The sequence below is a fragment of the Onychostruthus taczanowskii genome, unplaced genomic scaffold, assembly GCF_017590055.1.
Source record: "Onychostruthus taczanowskii isolate IOZ18803 unplaced genomic scaffold, ASM1759005v1 scaffold5, whole genome shotgun sequence".
NCBI lineage: Eukaryota > Metazoa > Chordata > Aves > Passeriformes > Passeridae > Onychostruthus > Onychostruthus taczanowskii.
The window spans coordinates 1,170,907-1,187,923 of NW_024502568.1; the positions used below are offsets into that span (position 1 = coordinate 1,170,907).

The window sequence follows — 17,017 nt, forward strand, 5'->3', positions numbered from 1 at the left end:
ATACTCTTTATTTCTTTGTGAGAGAAGATACATAACCATGCTCCTTTATAAATACAGATAAAACAATCACCTTCCTTGTCACAGAACTCATATTTTAAGGTTTTATTTCTCTAGTCAACATCACTACAGACAGCAATGTATATGCCCTCACATTAGAAGACCTCAGGTGCACAGACACTGAAAAAACAGGTATCCATTTACAGCTGGGTCTGCAGGAATCAAAGACAAGACTCAGCCGAGACTCAGACACACAGCTCTTAACCCTTAGTAAGACACTGTAATTTACTTCCCATCTTACCCAAAGCTGGGTGCATGTATAGAATAAATCCCAGTAGAATAACCTTGGGCCAGAAAGCAAACTGAGCTATGTAATGACTGTGACAAAACAAATTAAAGACAAAGATCAATTACTGGCTTTATCCAGGAAACTATAGTTCTTTACATTTTACACCACTTGCACATGCTAATGACACAGGATTCTGACCATGCAGTGATGTGAATTCAGGTACTTGGTGGAAATTTGTTCTCTCTTTGATGCTTAACGTCTCCTAAAAGCAGGTCCCTTTGACTTCATATCCTATCTTTTAAAAGGATTTGTGCAGTAACTTTTTTTTAACTCAAAGTCTGACAATTTATGAAAGATCTGACACTAATTTACTGATAAACTGTTCCACTCTGCAAATTAATAAAACTAAAATAATGAAATAGTTTAAAAGACATATTGAGCATCTTCTAAAAACAAAATATTAAACCAGTAAAACAGCAAGTTGCATTCTGCCACGGAGACAGAGCTGTATATTGTTGGAAGTGAAGTCACAAATCAATTAATAAATCTGTCTCAGGTTTTATGTTATGCAAATCACAGAAGATAACCTGCCAAGAATGAATGCAATCTCTCAGCTGCTTCAGTTTAGCAATGAACTTTTCCAAAAAAGGACAGTAGAATGTATGATGTGACAGTTTAATAGAAGATGACTAGAATCAATGATACAAAATTTCCCTTCCAGAACCATGTTACTGGTTTCTTGATCCAATTGTCTGCTACCAAGAGTCTTGCCACTTGGGAAATCAAAAGCCTGGGACAAAAAAGAAATCGTGGAATTTCATTTGCATTTCAAGCTTAGTATTCTGTTTCTAGATGCCAGTACTGTTCAGAGTGGCTTACAGAAACTCAGCATCTGAGGCACATTTCCTTTCCCCCCCCATCTTTCTGCTTCAGAAGAAAAGACACTTTTCTCTTTTTTCATGCATAATGAAAGTGCAACCAAACTATGAACAGAAATTAACACACTTGGATATGCACCGCAAAAAGTAACAACAAATCACTGGAGGAAGTCATGCACCACCCTTGGTTCAAACAAGCTGTGGCTACCACCGAAAGCCATGGTTCAATGAGCCTCCAGTCACTCAGTCTGTCCTCCTTTTGTCCCATGCTTTTTGCTCATGAAACTTACAGAGGTGCACTGCAACTCAGAGTAGGATAGTGAGGTGAGGTAAAACAAACCATTGCTTTAATGCCAGTTACTTCCCTAGGAACACGAGTCAGTGACAGCAATGAGTCTCTGACAGTGAAGCACAACTCCCTGACAAGAGAACAGTAAAATGCAAGCTGCTGCCCAAAGCCTAAGTACCAAGTTCTGCCACACCTAGAAGCAGGGTTACACATCACTGCTGCCACAGAAGAGAAGAAATACAGGCAGCCTCGGGACAGAACACGGTGAAGAAGAGGCGGTGATGGGTGAATGAAAAAGGCGGGTCCAGCTACCTTGAAGCTCTAACGCTGCTCCCACACACAGCTCAGCTCTGACGAGGCTGGGAAAATAAGCAGCCAAAGCCTTCTCCACTCTGTAGCTTCTGGTACACACCACCCTTACTGCCCCAGCAGCAGCCTCCCAGGTAGCAGCACCTTTGGCCAGACTGGTATTTGTAATGGTATCAATAGCAGCAGTTGGTTTTGCACTCCTTCTCATAGGAGGTTTCTGCCATGTTCATATGTGACATGTAGCCTAATCCTTGACAGCTTGAATTTGACCCTTCTAACCCCATAATCACTTGCTGAAACTCTGTGGATTGTCATGCCCTTCACATGGAGGAACATCACCTCCAGTGACAAGCCTTGGAGCCATGTGCTTGAGAGTTACTCTGTACAGCCTGACTGGTTGCCTAAAATAGCTCAGTACTAAAGGTCAATAGTTAGTTAATTGTGTATATTGACATTCCTATCTAATGCAATTCACTGAGGTCACAGCACGGCCTTCTGCACTGGTACTCTGACAATCACAGCAATTTTGAAGGTAACAATTCCTGGGATTCCTGCAGTTCTCTGAAGAGTTGCCAGCAGGAGCATATACATTTTTTAATATGCATATATGCAGGTGCCCATACATATATACACATATATGTTCTCATTCTGCCCCCACATGAACAGTGTTATCTATTGCTAAGAGAACTCAAGAACTCAGCCTTTTCTTATTACATACCTTTGATTACATGCTGCACACCAAAACCCAAAAACCCCAACCTGCCTAAGAAAATAAGGCATCTTTGAAGTGAGCCATAGCGAACATGCCAATGGCTTGGGTATATGTCAAGATATCCTGCTTATCTGAGATGACACTTCTGCATATAGTTGCTGTTGTCTCACTCTGGGCTGCACTTCAGTAGCAGCAATTACATCTCATTTTAAAGAACAGGGCCTGTCACATCCTAAAAACTTGAATTAAATTATTAATTAAAGGTAAAAAATTAGAAACAACTCCTGCAGAATTTTTCAACTGATTGGAAGTCTAAAGAAATCAAACAAAGGTTTTCCCCCCAACATGCAAACTTTGTCATTTCTAGGTGCCACATGATTAGGAATAATACTGTGACACTACTACTTGTGCTACAAAAACATCTAGAAGTTTCTGCTAAGGATCTGGAACAAACATATGAATAACTATGGACATTTAATAATAGAACACAACTCTCTTTTGTGCAGACAAAGAGTGAAAAGAAGCTCAATTTTAAGTCTTTTATTAGGAGAAACTTCAGAACAGGGAGCTTCAGGCCAATACAAATTTAGCAATAGAGCAAGGGCGAAACACTCCACAAACCAAATTTCAACCTGGCATTTTGATTACGGGCTTGCTTTATTTTATGTGCTCTTGAGTGCTTTCAGCAAGTACTGTGCTCCATGTATGCGCTGGCTGACGGCTCCTGCTAAAGTGCACTGCAGTTCCAGAGTCTCTGAAGTTCATCTGTGGAGCAGATGCCAAAGCAGGCCTCCAGCAGTGCCAGCACACCAAGGCAGTGCAAGGAGACCAAAGTGGACAAACCTGACACCTGAGATAGGCAGAACAAGCCACCTATGGACAGACTGGGGGATGTGACGCGCAGACAGGGGATGTGACAGCCCTACTGACAGGCTGGTTTTGAAAGCTTTTGTACCAACATGGCAGGATCAACCATCAGCAACTTCTGATATTCTCCAGTAAGTTCTCACAACCAGATTCATGCCATATTGATTTCCAGAGCATATTAAAATCAAGTGTCTTTAGAGAGGGTTAAGATTAATTATTAAAATGGAGAGTGGTTAAAAAACTGCAGATATGGGAAAGAGGCATCTGAAAATTTCAGGCCAATCAACTCCACCATGTAATTTTGGCAACAATTTGATAGGAACCAGCAGTCAGCTGCTAGAAGAACTTTCTTCCATACTTTATATAATGTATATGACTATAATTAAAACTATGTCTAGCAACTAAAAGCAAAGCTGAAGTCAGCTTTCCCTTATTATTTCTAAAGAAAGCTAAAGGAGGATTGTGTCAGGAACTTTTCTCTAGAGATTCCAGAGCTAAAGATTATAGAGAAAGATTCTATTTATCCCTTCAAAATCTCCCCAAGAATAATACAACCTGCCTATAGCACAGGGCTAATGTTGACTAAACCCAGTAACAACTGCACAGGATCTGCAGGGAGAAGAAAAAAAGCATATATGGCTTTTTGTCTTTAAAAATCTTCCTCTAAATACCTTGAATGTACTGAGGGAATAAAAGAGGAAAGGAAACCTCTGCAGGTTCCTCCTTAATGGGGTGCTCTCATACCTTTATGTAGAAAGAATCCAGCCCCAGGAGAGGGAATTTATCACAGCACAGGGAGACTATCACATTCCTTACAAACATGACTGCACTGTGCTCCAGCATGAGATTACTTGCTCTTGTACCTAGTGAAAGAGTATACTTTCATCTTCACACTATACAATTTTTCATGTCTTTCCCTTCCCGAGTAACTCAGTAGAAGAGTTTTTTTACGCAACTCGTATTTCCCTACCCCCAGGCTCACAAACCTGAGCAGAGCACCTGTGAGAAACAGTTTTTTCAGTAAGCTTTGGTCATCTGAGGGACTGCAGGATAGCTAAGTTCTGCAACTGAAAAACCTGGACTACTTTTCTACAGACAAATCTTCAGTGAATCCATTAAAGCTTCAGGCAACAGTGGACGTGTGTATTCATATGCTTTTCTAAATCTGTTCCAAGCTGATGAACAGCCTAAATGGATTTTAAATTTCATAGCAAGCTTAGGCCACCACTTTGTGTCTGCACTGGTTGCTATTCAGCCTAAGAATAATCTAATACTTTACAGCATGCTTCTGCTCAAAAGATAAAACTATACAGGCCTTCAGAAAAGACAAAGCATTTACATTTTTTAAGGAGCTCACTTTTGATTCCTTTGCTGTGATCCCAGTGTTAGCATTTTAAAAGTTTATCCCTTGGAGGGCTGTGAAAATAAGACATTAGAATCAACCTTCCAAAGCAATCAGAGGACAAGAACACCACACAGATGACCTGAAGGTATGTCCAGACATCACACCATCAGTTTCAGGATATATCAGATACTTTATAGGTAAACAATACCACTCATTTGAGAATAACTTTAAGTGACCTCATTTCATCTGCTTGTAAGCACAATTCCTTTATCTATGAACTGAGGGCATGAATTACCACTACTGTGAAAATCCCACTTTTAGCCGCTCCCAGTGACTAGCTGTGTGTTAGGGTCAATTTCTTTTATATTTAGAGGGCGAAGCTTCTATAAAGCTTAATTATTTCTCTGTAGGGCTTGAATGATGACGGCACTTCACAGCAATCAGTGGCTGCTTGGAAAAAATGCTGGCTTACGGTAAACAGCTGAGATGTGGATCTGGGCTGTATTCCCTTGTGCCAACTGGGGCTGTTTCAATCAGCATCAGTGCTGTTTATGTGTCTGAACAGGGTAAGTTGGGGAAAATGGGCTATGTTCAAGTCTTATGACTAAATCAATTAAATCTGCATTCAATGGGGGTTTTTTTGTTTGTTTTGGTTTTTGTTTTTTTTTTTTTTGTTTTTGTTTTTTTTTAATTTCAAAATAAATATAAAAGATTTCAGAAATTTCCATGTTTTGCATGTAGCAGATTTAAAAGGAGTGTTCAAAATATATATATCAAAAAAGCAAAGCAGGGCCTGGAGCAATGCCACATCCCCCAGTGTGCAACATACTGCACACAGCCTAATGACACCATATGAAGATCCTCCTTCATCTTATTCCCTGCTCCTTTTTCTGCTTTCTGGCCTCATCCCTAGCCAAGTATTCAGGTGATTGCTTTTCCTTGGCTTGGCCACATGTACTAGCATCTCTTCTGCCTCTCTTAGCATCTGCCTCTTGGAGAATTGCCTTTTTGCCCCTTTCTCCCAAGGGGCAGCTCCACCTGGCCCCGACACCGGGGGTCTACATTCAGAGAGGTCCTGCTACCTCTACCAGCTGATTACATTTTCAATAGCACCATCTGTCTACCTCCCTCCCCGATCACTTTAAGCCCATGGGCACTGCTTTCCTTGATCACAATAAGTAACACAGCATCCTCTCTTGGCTAAAGGCTGAGTTCTGACTCAATCCTTTCCACTCAAATTGCACTGTGCAACTGAGAGCAGTGGAAAGATACAGAGTAATAATCACAGCGGGTTCATAATGACATATCAGCACCAGTAAGGCTTTGATTCAAGTGCCAATGCCAAGAATTTGTAGCAGATTTGCTATGTTGCTGTGCTGTAAGCTAGATTTTTTTGGAAAAACAATGGCTGAAATAGTCATGCAGAAAGCATGACCATTACTTCTGTACACACACACACAGACATTTTCAACACATCTGGATATGAAGCATGTAATTGATTTAACGCAATTTTGGTTAAAAAGCTCTTCTTAAAATGGTGTTGGATCAACAAGTCCTGTGAATTTCAGAAAGGGCTATACAGGCAGCCAAACATTTCCATACTTGAAATGTGTACCCAATCTGCCTTATTGGCCAGGTTGCTATGGTATTCTGAATTAAAAAATGGGCCCTTTCCTATTAAAACTCCCAACTGAAGACAGATTTTCCATGTACTTAAGCTTCCATGCAGCATTCTACTACTACAATGTTTCATGATTTGTCATTTGAAATTGCATGCAACAGCCAAAACATCTGTCAACCACAAAGTAATTGTTGCAGTTTAGCACTGAACTGCCTGGATGCACAGACAGGCAGATCAGGGGCCTGACTTCACTGATGAGGCTTTCACCCTCTACCCTTGTTTGAACTTATATCCACATTGGAGAAGATGCACAGAGTGGATCATGCAGAGGTGACACAGGTGCAGTAAGAACATCAACACCTCTGGGAAGCTCACTTTGCCACCAAAAAGACTCCTCCATTAAACTGGCAAGACTGACTTTTGATCCCCTTGAGACCTTTAGCTTTTGCAACACACAGCAGTCATGTTGAACGTTTCAGCACTTCAAGATGAATGTAAATATTGATGTCTCACTTGCCAGCACTCCCAGGGAGAGCTCTACCAGAATGTAAGGTCCTTCCCACTACTACACTGCCACACTACCAGTTCTTGATGAATTAAGAATGAACTGTGCAGATTCATATGGGCACCAAAGTGCTGCTGCCAAAAGGTTTGTGCTGATTTAAGACACTCTGGGGAAAGTACAATGACACTTAATGGCAAAACTACTACCTCCGCTGAAAAAAACCTGAAAATCCAATTAAGGATCCCTAAGAAGATAAGAACTAGGGTAAAAAGGCATCAGCATAGTCCCAATTTAGAAAAACCTACATGACTATTTATACTTACACAGTTTTTTTATTTCAAAATATGAATACCCTTATATGAATGCACATTTTGGTATGCCAAATGCAAAATGAACTCTTATCAATCCATGATAACACCTAGAGCTTGGTCAATACCTTGTCCACCAGGCAGTTGCCCTGCTCACTGTTTAGGACATCCAGTAATCCTGTCTTTTGGCTCCAAAGTGAAAGTTGTCTGTGCCCATATAAATCATATATTATTTGCAGGCACTGTCTCCTCTGCTGGAGAGTCATGAACAGTTCCCTAGATCCAGAAGTACTCACAATACTTGTTATGTTGCAGCCATAATGACTCAGTGTTTCATTAACAGTAACTGTAAACAGCCACTTAAAACTGTGGCAACAAAGAGCTGAAGTTTATACACCCCATGAAAAGTACTGTTCAACCAACACAGCTAAAAGAAAATCTTATTTGCTATGCAGAAGTAGGATATGTATTGCAATAATTATCTTGGACAGAAGATACCTTTTTCCTAATGGCATAACAAAGCAATTATGCTTTGGATATGCCCACTGGCTGTGCTGAAGAGTGACTGGAATGGGGGGAGCATCCTGCTTGCCTTACATGACCGGGTTCTGTAAAATCAAACACTCAGAAATACTTACATAGTCATGTCCTGATAATAAGCTCATGGCACTTAAAAATAATTCGGTGTTGAAGTAACAATAGAATAACATTTAACCACATATCCTACACATATTATGGGTTGCATGGCTATACATATCTTACACAACGTCTTACAAAAGGTGTTTTATCTTACAAAACAACATACTTAAGTAATGTTTTTGGAGCCACTTTCCCTCCCAGATAAGATCTCAGACATCTGTCATCTATCTTGCTCCTATCAAGCTAAGGAAGCTGACAGTGTGAAAGAGAAAACCTACTGTAGCTTCCATTTCGTTTGACCTGTAAACAGAGTCTGCAAAACACCAGAGTTCTAATGTTTCAGGAATGACTATCAATGACAGGCATAAAAAGCATCTACTGGTCACATCATCACATGTATCACCCAATTTTAAAATGAAAGAAATCCCAGTATCCCCAAATTTATCAAAGACTGAGTTACATCGAGCAACATACCTTTGAGATGTTACTAGAGCGGCTCACGGAATGCCCCAAAGCCTTCTCATTCTGAAAGAGCAAGAACAGGATCACTGCAGCAACAAGTCACATGAAAATTCTTAGAAGTTGGCATTAGAAATCAAATTCCATGGAGACAGTCTTACAGCTGGGATTTTTAAAGATGTTGCTTCTATTGACATCAGTCTGATTTACAGTAATCACTAATTGCTTTGTCTGTTTAACAAGATATTACCTTGCAGAAAATCACACAGGCAATGCATATTCAAACTGACAAATACTAAAATAGTTACTTATTTTCTCTGAGGGTAGGGTAAAGGCCTTTACTCAGATGGCATCTATTTTGGAAAGGATACTGCTCAGTATCATGAAGACCTGCTTCATCTACCTTTAAAGGCAAACATCCAACCACTAAAGCTGAAAGCCCTTGCTTAGTGAAAAACAAAAATATCACAGTGATGTTTAGAAATAGTTGCGAATAACCACATACAGGTCACTTCAGGATACATGGCAGAATTACTGAGGAACTTCCTTTTAATACAGAACTTGGAATTAAACTGGAAATATCATACAAGATGCAATTGTGGAAGTTGCAATTCTCAAAACTGAACTTAGTGATGACTGCATCTGTTATTCACCGTTCAGTGTGCAGACCCTGACACATCAGGATGACAATCTTATCTCCTTCAAAAATTAACCGTAGGTTTCAGCAAGATATTTCATCTTTTAAGGATACCTGATTTCTGAACATAAGTTTACTGTAACTGTAACTGGACACAGCTGCTTCACTTGGAACAGCCTAGAAATTGCTTTGCAAAAACTTTTCTGAATAAAATCCAATGAAAAATAGTTTTTCCTAAACAAGCACTACAAACAGAGCAAGTCATAACATTCAGTTACAGATCTATATTCCTCTAAGTTTGTAAAGCTGGGATGCAATAGGTTTGAAATTTAAACCCTCTGACAAAAAGACAGAGTTAGTACTTTTTCCTGTGAGCTCTGTGCTGTGTACGGAGTTCTAGAAGTCCATCTTTTTGCTTGGGATTTTAGGAAACTCTTTCACATTTATTCCTGAAGAGAATTAAACCTAACAGAGACACTTTTGATTGACAGCACTGTCTTCTAGTCTTCTGGATAGTTACTGATCATACAGACATTGAGATCAGAAGCCCGACATCTATAACAAATAAGGACATGAAAATTCCCCATCTGTCAACTGCTGGGGACTAACAGTGAGCTGTTAGTCCCAGGTCAGCACACTGGTTTCAGATCTCCTGCCTATAGTTTGCTACAATTCAAGTGACACTTCAATGACTAAAGCCCACGTGAAGTCAGCCTGGCTGGCTGAGCATTCAGATGCTACAGCCAAACTTTGGACATCTCTGTGTTCCCAGACACTTCTTCTACAGTGGATCCTCCACAGCAACTTCAAACCTTTTGGATGAGAAAAAATAAGCCATAAAGGCATAAAACTTTAGCATGTGCTTACAAAAGCAGGGTGTCCCATCCTTACACCACCAGCTGCCTCTCAACACAGTCCTGGGCACTCTGTCAGTTGACAGATTAAAACTGCATTTCCTTCATTAAAAACACGAGGAAGCAAATACAGTGCTCTGAAATTTCCTGTAGGAATCTGAGTATCTAGAGGACAGTAAAATAATATTTCTGAAGAAAAGAGGAAAAGTGTTTAGGGAAAACCACGTGCTAGTTTTGACCGACTGCCAAAATAAAAAATCAGCAAGTATCAGAATGCCAGATTTGTACACTGCAAGGCTGAGTTTGATTTTTGAGATGACTATGAGCTTTTGTTACATAGTTAACAGTATTCCTGGGAAACAAACAAACACACAAAGACCCTCAAAAATATGGGCATAATGCTTATGCACAGACTAACGTTGTACAGGACTACTGCCAAAACCTGTACGGCTAAGAACTGGCTCCAATCACAAGGGACAGCCTAGCTGACTTCATCAAAGGCACTGTAACCATAGCAACAAGGCAAAAAAAAGGTTCATTGACGCTACAGGAGACAGGAGGAAGAAAAAAGGGGGCAGGAGCATGTTCTCAAGCTATGACGAAAAGAGACCAACACAAGCTGGCAAGCACAAAGACTTGCCACTGCCGATGTGTGAGGTGTGGGGGAAGCAGGCTGTGCTTGGCCTTCCAGGGATGCATGGGAAGCAGAGCAAGGCTACATGCAACAGGGGAAAATGACAGCAGAGAGTGAAACCCTTGGGTGAGAAGTCTCCCTGAAGCAAGACAGGTGACAGTCTCAAATCCAGCCCAAGGTGTCAAAGACGAGGATGAAATTAAACAGAGCAGAGGTTCTTCATGTTAACTCAATGCACCCTACCAAAACTTCTGTCTAGCTGAAGATGATGTTTGCAAGGGAACGTGACTGAACTTACACTGACACCTGCGTTGAAAAAGATGTGCTAAAATTCAATAAGCACGAGAGGCTGGAAGACAAGGCCTGTATTTGCACAACACAGTAGGTGATGCAGAATAAACAGACTTTTAGCTGCTGCCAAGAAACTTGTCTCTCTGCCTCTGCTCCCATAACTGATTTTATCTGATAGATGCCAGGAGCCTCCAAGAGACAGATGTACATATTATCTTTATTTGTCTACTGTTGGAAACATACCTATCAGAGGTTTCAGTCAGCATATGACTGCAAACAACTGGTTGTGTTATTGAAAAAGTGACCATTTTAAAGAAAAATTAGAATATTGAAAAGTATTTCCATAAGGGCTATAGAATGCATGCACACATATATTTAGGAAGCTGTGATATACCTAATGGACTCCTAAGGACCTAAGTGCTTTTTAACATCTGTTTCTTAGCCACCCAAAGCGGGTACATCCATAACATCAACAGGAAATTCACTATCGTAGATTTTAACAGCAGGCACAATTAATGAGGAACAGAAACATTAAACATATAAAAACTACTTAAAAGGCAAACAAGCAAATTCCACTTTTCACTCTATATCCATCACCAGCACATTAATCCTGGGATCTTTTAGAATTATGCACAAATTAACACTGACATGGGAGTGGCAAGACTAAACTTTCATGGTACTATCACTCCCAACAAATAAAAACCTTCACAGACTATTTCTAGTATGTTCCCAGTGCACAGTAAGACATATTCTGGTTGGTAATCAGAGCTCCAAACAAGCTCTCTTTCCCTCCTGCACTTGAATGAAAGATCAAGACAAAAAAAACATCTGCAAGCAAGGACCCTACGATTATCACCAGTTAAAGTAAGTGTCACTCTCCTTTAGCAATTCAGTTTTTCTGTATGGAATAATGGGAATAATCCTGCCTTTTGAAGGCATCCTACTCAACTAGAACCATCTGGAAGGTGTTTAAAAAACAAACAAACCCCACCCGGATAGGAAAAAATTACAAGTGCAACTTGTCACCACTCCTGAGCCGTTCACTGGCACTTGCTGCTCTGAAGTTCCCAGCAGCCTGTGTGGCTCTAGAAAAATGACTGAAAATTAGAAAAATTGCTACCTAGTCCCCTAGACAGGCTTACTTACAATTGCCAGAATACTAGTCCCAGCTTTCCTTCCTTTTTCTATCTTCCCCTTGAATGTGCTCCCAACTGAGTGACAGAGGTGCCTTCTTCCTTCAGCAGTTGCTTCAGCTCACATCTGCCTTTCTTCAGGGCTCCACACCTTGCCTTCTCCATCTTGCCTGGCTCCTTTTCCTTTCTGCCACTATTCCTAAGCTGCATGACATCTCCCAAGGCCTTTTCAGTTCAGATAGCTAGAAGATGATAACTCCCTTCAGTCCTTCCTTTTGCCTCAGTCTTTCATATATTCAGCATTTCAAGTTCTTTTACCCTTGCATCCCTAGCCCAATGTATCCATTTTCCACTAAGCACAACAGCTACATAACTCACACAGCCAAACCCAGAATTCCCCATACATCAGTTCCTACCATGAGAGCCACAGCAGCATCAGCAACCAAGAATCCTAAAGAAATACAACTTAAATATCATGGCCAGATGAAAGGTAAACAATGTATCAGTAAAATAATTTGGTTTTGTATTTCCAACCTGGTTTCTAGTCATTAAAGCAGGTAAATAGAAGACAACAGAGGATGCAGTTTCATAGCTTGTGAAACCACCTTCTGGTTGCACCTAAATCCAGTCCTAAGAATGATTAATGCTAAACCCATCTTTTATCTCTGCTCATAGACCTGTAGAAGAAACTGCAAGCCAGATCCCAAGAGGTTAGCAAGATGACTGTTATTCTCTTTCCATCTTGGAAAAGAGGACAGAGGGCACTAGAGGATGGTACTCCTTGGCCCTCAAGACACTAGTGTCTATGTGTGAACCCAACACAGGCTTGCTTCCTGAAGTCTTAATTCTTTAACACACCAGTGACCTGTTAGGGCATTATATTCCCCATTTTGCAATACAATTGCTGTGTTACATTATTTTACATGATGTCATGGTTAAGAGCTTCATCTGAAGATAGGCATTGTCCATCTAAAATCTCAGTAACAAAGAGCAGAGACTTTTTTTTGAGGACATTGTTACTGCAATGCCACACAGAGAGATCCCTACAAGGCAAGTACAAATGTCTCAGCCCAAAAGACACACAAAAACAAACCAGGTCAGACTGGCTAGAGCACTGCCAACTTGTGGTTTTCTATGTGGACTCTGAAAGGCATTTTAATTTCACGTTGCGCATTACAACTGTATTTTACAATGACAGATTAAGCATTAGATTGATATCTAGCAAAATCACTTACTGTTATCAACAATTAATGTCAATGAATTTTAGCAAAGTCTTTTGGGTAAATGGTTACTTTACTTAATAAAAAAACTTTGCAGAAGAGAATGAATAAGTAACAACTGCTCTGATTCAGCAATTCTCATTCATAGATCTGATGAGAATTACAGACTGGAACACATAATGGCACTACTTGAAATGGTGAGGTGCTGAAGTACTGAGCAGCTGATCCATGCAGGGCAAAGCAGCAAATCAGAAATGAAACTGTTCTGCCATTGAGTCCCACAACCAGAGCACGAATGCATCACTGTTCCATAAACATGCAGTCATACACACCCAGGTATTGTTTCAGGTTTCATGACTGTGTCAAATTTCCTCACAACTTCTTCCAAGAATTTCTGCAAATCTTGCTCTGCAACCCTATACCTGAACAATATATATTAAAAAGAACATAGGCTTTTAGTCTGGGAAGAGGAAATTGCTGCTGATAATATTAGCAAGTGCATTTAATTGTCTGAAGTAGACAGAAAGAGAGGAAAGAAATGGGAGAACAATTTTGTTTGCAATTATTTCCTTCATCTGTCAAAACCAATGGATTGTTAAGTTACAAAAGCTTTGTCAGCACTACATCTTGTCACTGACAGAAGTTGACATTTAATTACCTACATGAGAATTGGTACTTTGCAACCTGACTATGACCCTAATTTCTTTGGTAGTCACCAGGTCATTGTGGAAGAGCAATAACTATCATCAAGGTTCATCAATGACTTTTGCACACAGATAGAAGAGTAATGAAATTAAGAATAATGCCATAATGCACCTAGTCAAAAAACATTCATGGCAGCTATGCTTAGCATCTCTGCTCTGGTGGAGTATTAACTTGAAAATGCTTGTGCAGTGTTTACTTGACACTTGAAAGCAAAATGGTGACAGAAATCACATCACCTATTTCCTTTTTTTGCTTTTCTGGAGACACAGTATCAATACTGAAATAGGAATCCAAATCATGCCCCTTGGATCTAGTTCAGTATCTTCTGTTACTGGATAATTCCACTTGACTCCTGGCAACCAGCAATCCACGACTAAGTGCACAAAACCAATGTAAGATTTCAGATCTATCATAAGGGGAAATCCATAGCAAGTTCACTGTGGATAACTCAGAGAGGTCTCTAACTTGTTTATTCATATTCACATTAAGCCACTTCACATAGAGGGAGACAAACTCAGAAAAACAACCTGAAGGCAAAAGTTAAGCCTGAAAGTAAAACATAGGAAAATTAACAAGCTTTATTCCAGGCACTGAACTTACAGCTGTGCCTGAAAACATTAGCAACAGAAATAAAACCATGAGCTCATATGGCTCAGAAAAGACTGGCCAACAAAAGGAGAAGACAACAAACAGACTAAATGGCTTCAATGGCGAAGTTCAAGGAACTGAGGAATTCAAAAACAGGCCACAGTCCTTGGGGATTTGGGGAGACAGGTCAAGGAGGCTAGCAGATCACAAACAAGAAATAGAACTGAGAAGAAATTCAAAGAACAAGGCAAACACAGCAGAGTGTAGAAGTTAAACAGGAATCTCTTGCCCGTGTCTGCACCCCAGTGTGGACAGGAGCACCATGAACTCCACCTCCCGCCTGCCTGAGGAGCAGCTCTCAGAACTTCCATGGATGTGCAAACCTGTCAGGCATGCAGGTCCCTGTAACAGATACAGTTCCTTGTTGTGCACTGCTCTGTGTCTGGCTTTGCCAGTTTGGTCCTAGGACTACAAGAGACATACAATGCTTGGATTCTTTCTTGACTCCAGCCAGATGGTGGATAAGGTGAGAATAGCATTCTCTTAAAAAAGGCCCTCTTCTCCATGGCTTTGTTCAACACACCATTTTCCTGGGTTTTGCATTGCTTCTCTTTACTTCCAAAGACTCTGCAAAGTGCCTCCTATAATGGATAACCTGCATCTCCAGCTGCTACTTCAAAATGGACATCTGACCTCCATCTCTCTTCCTTAACCATCTGAGCTAGAAGATGATATATATGTTTTCCTCTTGGTGACCAAAGGTTGCCTCACCTGGAAGCACAGATTTTTATTTCTGCACAAGACCATCAGTCTGGTACACTTCACTAAAAACGTATCAATTTGCACACTTTTTACACGCATGTGCCCTGGGCCCAATTTCAAACAAAGAAAGTAGACTACAAAATTTGGCACCCAACATGTTTTACCCATGTTCTTATCTTGCTGTTGCCAGACAACCTACCTAAAATTGATGCACAACTTTGTGATGCGACACAAAAAAATGAATCCTTCCCTCAGGGAACAAATTATATGAACTACAAAAGACGTGATCCAAAAATACACACCTTTCTTGATAATGGAAGGAGTACACATTAAGCTTACAGCGAAAATGCCATTTCAAACAATTTTGTGTATTTAACAGCAGGAAGAAAGAGACAGGCGCTGAGGAAGTCTGCAATTATAAACACATTAAAAGGAATAACATTCTATCTTTTACAAAGTAATTGCATTTAATGCAACTGCTGGAATTCTCATGGTACAGTAAACATGTCAATATGCCAAATCAATTGACTATTTTAAACATTCACCGATTAAAAAACCCTCTAGGCAACTGGTAACTTGGAATTACTCAAGCTGCCAGCAGACAAGAGGAAGCCTGCATCCTGGAGAGCTTCTGAGAAGAGCTGGCCTTTCCCTGTGTCTGCAGTGTTTTGGCACCTGCTCCTTGGGCAGGGCAGCAGCTGCAGCTCAGGCCTGACACACGGGTCTGGATCACTGCCTCTGCTCGTCTAACATGGTCCACAAAGCTGCTTTTACCTCCAACTCATACCACCAAAGTATACTGCTAAAACAGTGAATGAATCTCCTAGCCAAACTTACAAAGGCCTCCTGAATCTAAAACCAGATTCAGAACAACACTAGAAAACTGTCTATGGCCCAAAGAAAGCTTGATACTTCAAGTAGTTTCTATATTGCTCAAGGATTTGACCTTCTTTTCCTCCCTTTACATCTTAATGTAACATGATTGCTTATTAACCTATTTCTGACTGCATGGATCATAAGGGCAAACAATGTTCCCTAGAGAAAATAGAGAAATCACTTCCCAAATGATGCTGGGAAAGTGCTCAGGGTATTTTTGTTACCATTTAACATGATAAGGCTGAAAGCACATGACAAAGGAACCCTTGAAAGAGCACTTGTAGATATTATACCTATTTAGCAATACCTAATCAGTACAGACCAGTTTGCTTTTTCCTGAAATTTTATCTTCCCATTTTTATTAGTGCAGTCAGCAAAATATTCAGCCTGAAGCATTTCAAACCCAGTGCTGAACGATGACAAAAATTTAAGCAAATGATCAACTAGGGCCTACAGATGCCATTAAACTCACTGAGCCAAACACTGGTTAGAGTGAGATTCTTGTAAGACTCTGCATTGTGATGTTCTAGAGAGTTTTATTCATGTTACATTTCTAGCAACATTTGTTTCTAAGTTCAAACAACTCACTACAAATAGTCTATAAGAAAAGCAACATATTCAGCCATCCTTAAAGAAAACACTGCTCTTGGAAAAAAATATTATTCACAACTAAGGGAAAATGTACTTTTCATTTAAAAGATAGAGCATTTGAACTGCAGAATGAGAATCTTTTAAAGCATAAATGTGCTAATAAAAATTTTTCCTAAATGAGCCTTCAGAGTTCCTGACTAATTACCCAGTAAGTTCCAAACATGTTGACTACTATATAACACAAAAAATTTAAAGAACATGCATGTGTGAATGCCCACATTTACATACTTTTACGCTTTTTAAATTACAACAATTCCACTCCCCTGTTCCTTTTAGAAAAAACCCTACAAAACTAGGGAAAGCACATATGCAGCCATCTATCTTCTCTTTCACCAAAACTCACACCCTCATACCAGAAAGAAAAGGCAGAAAACCCTTGAGATGGAGCAGGCTACCCTAACCAGTAACCCAAGAGAATTTTATACCATTTTGTCAAGAAAGCATAGCT

General features: G+C 40.1%; 1 protein-coding gene across 2 annotated transcripts in view; it reads right to left on the minus strand.

The window, feature by feature from the left end:
• The window catches only part of MARCHF8 (membrane associated ring-CH-type finger 8), an 88,952-nt gene that overhangs the window by 15,704 nt on the left and 56,231 nt on the right, over positions 1-17,017 (minus strand). For both annotated transcript variants that reach the window (XM_041415458.1, XM_041415459.1), the window contains exon 3: positions 8,234-8,284. In XM_041415458.1, the coding sequence (XP_041271392.1) occupies positions 8,234-8,284 (51 nt within the window). The remainder of the gene's footprint in view (positions 1-8,233; positions 8,285-17,017) is intronic.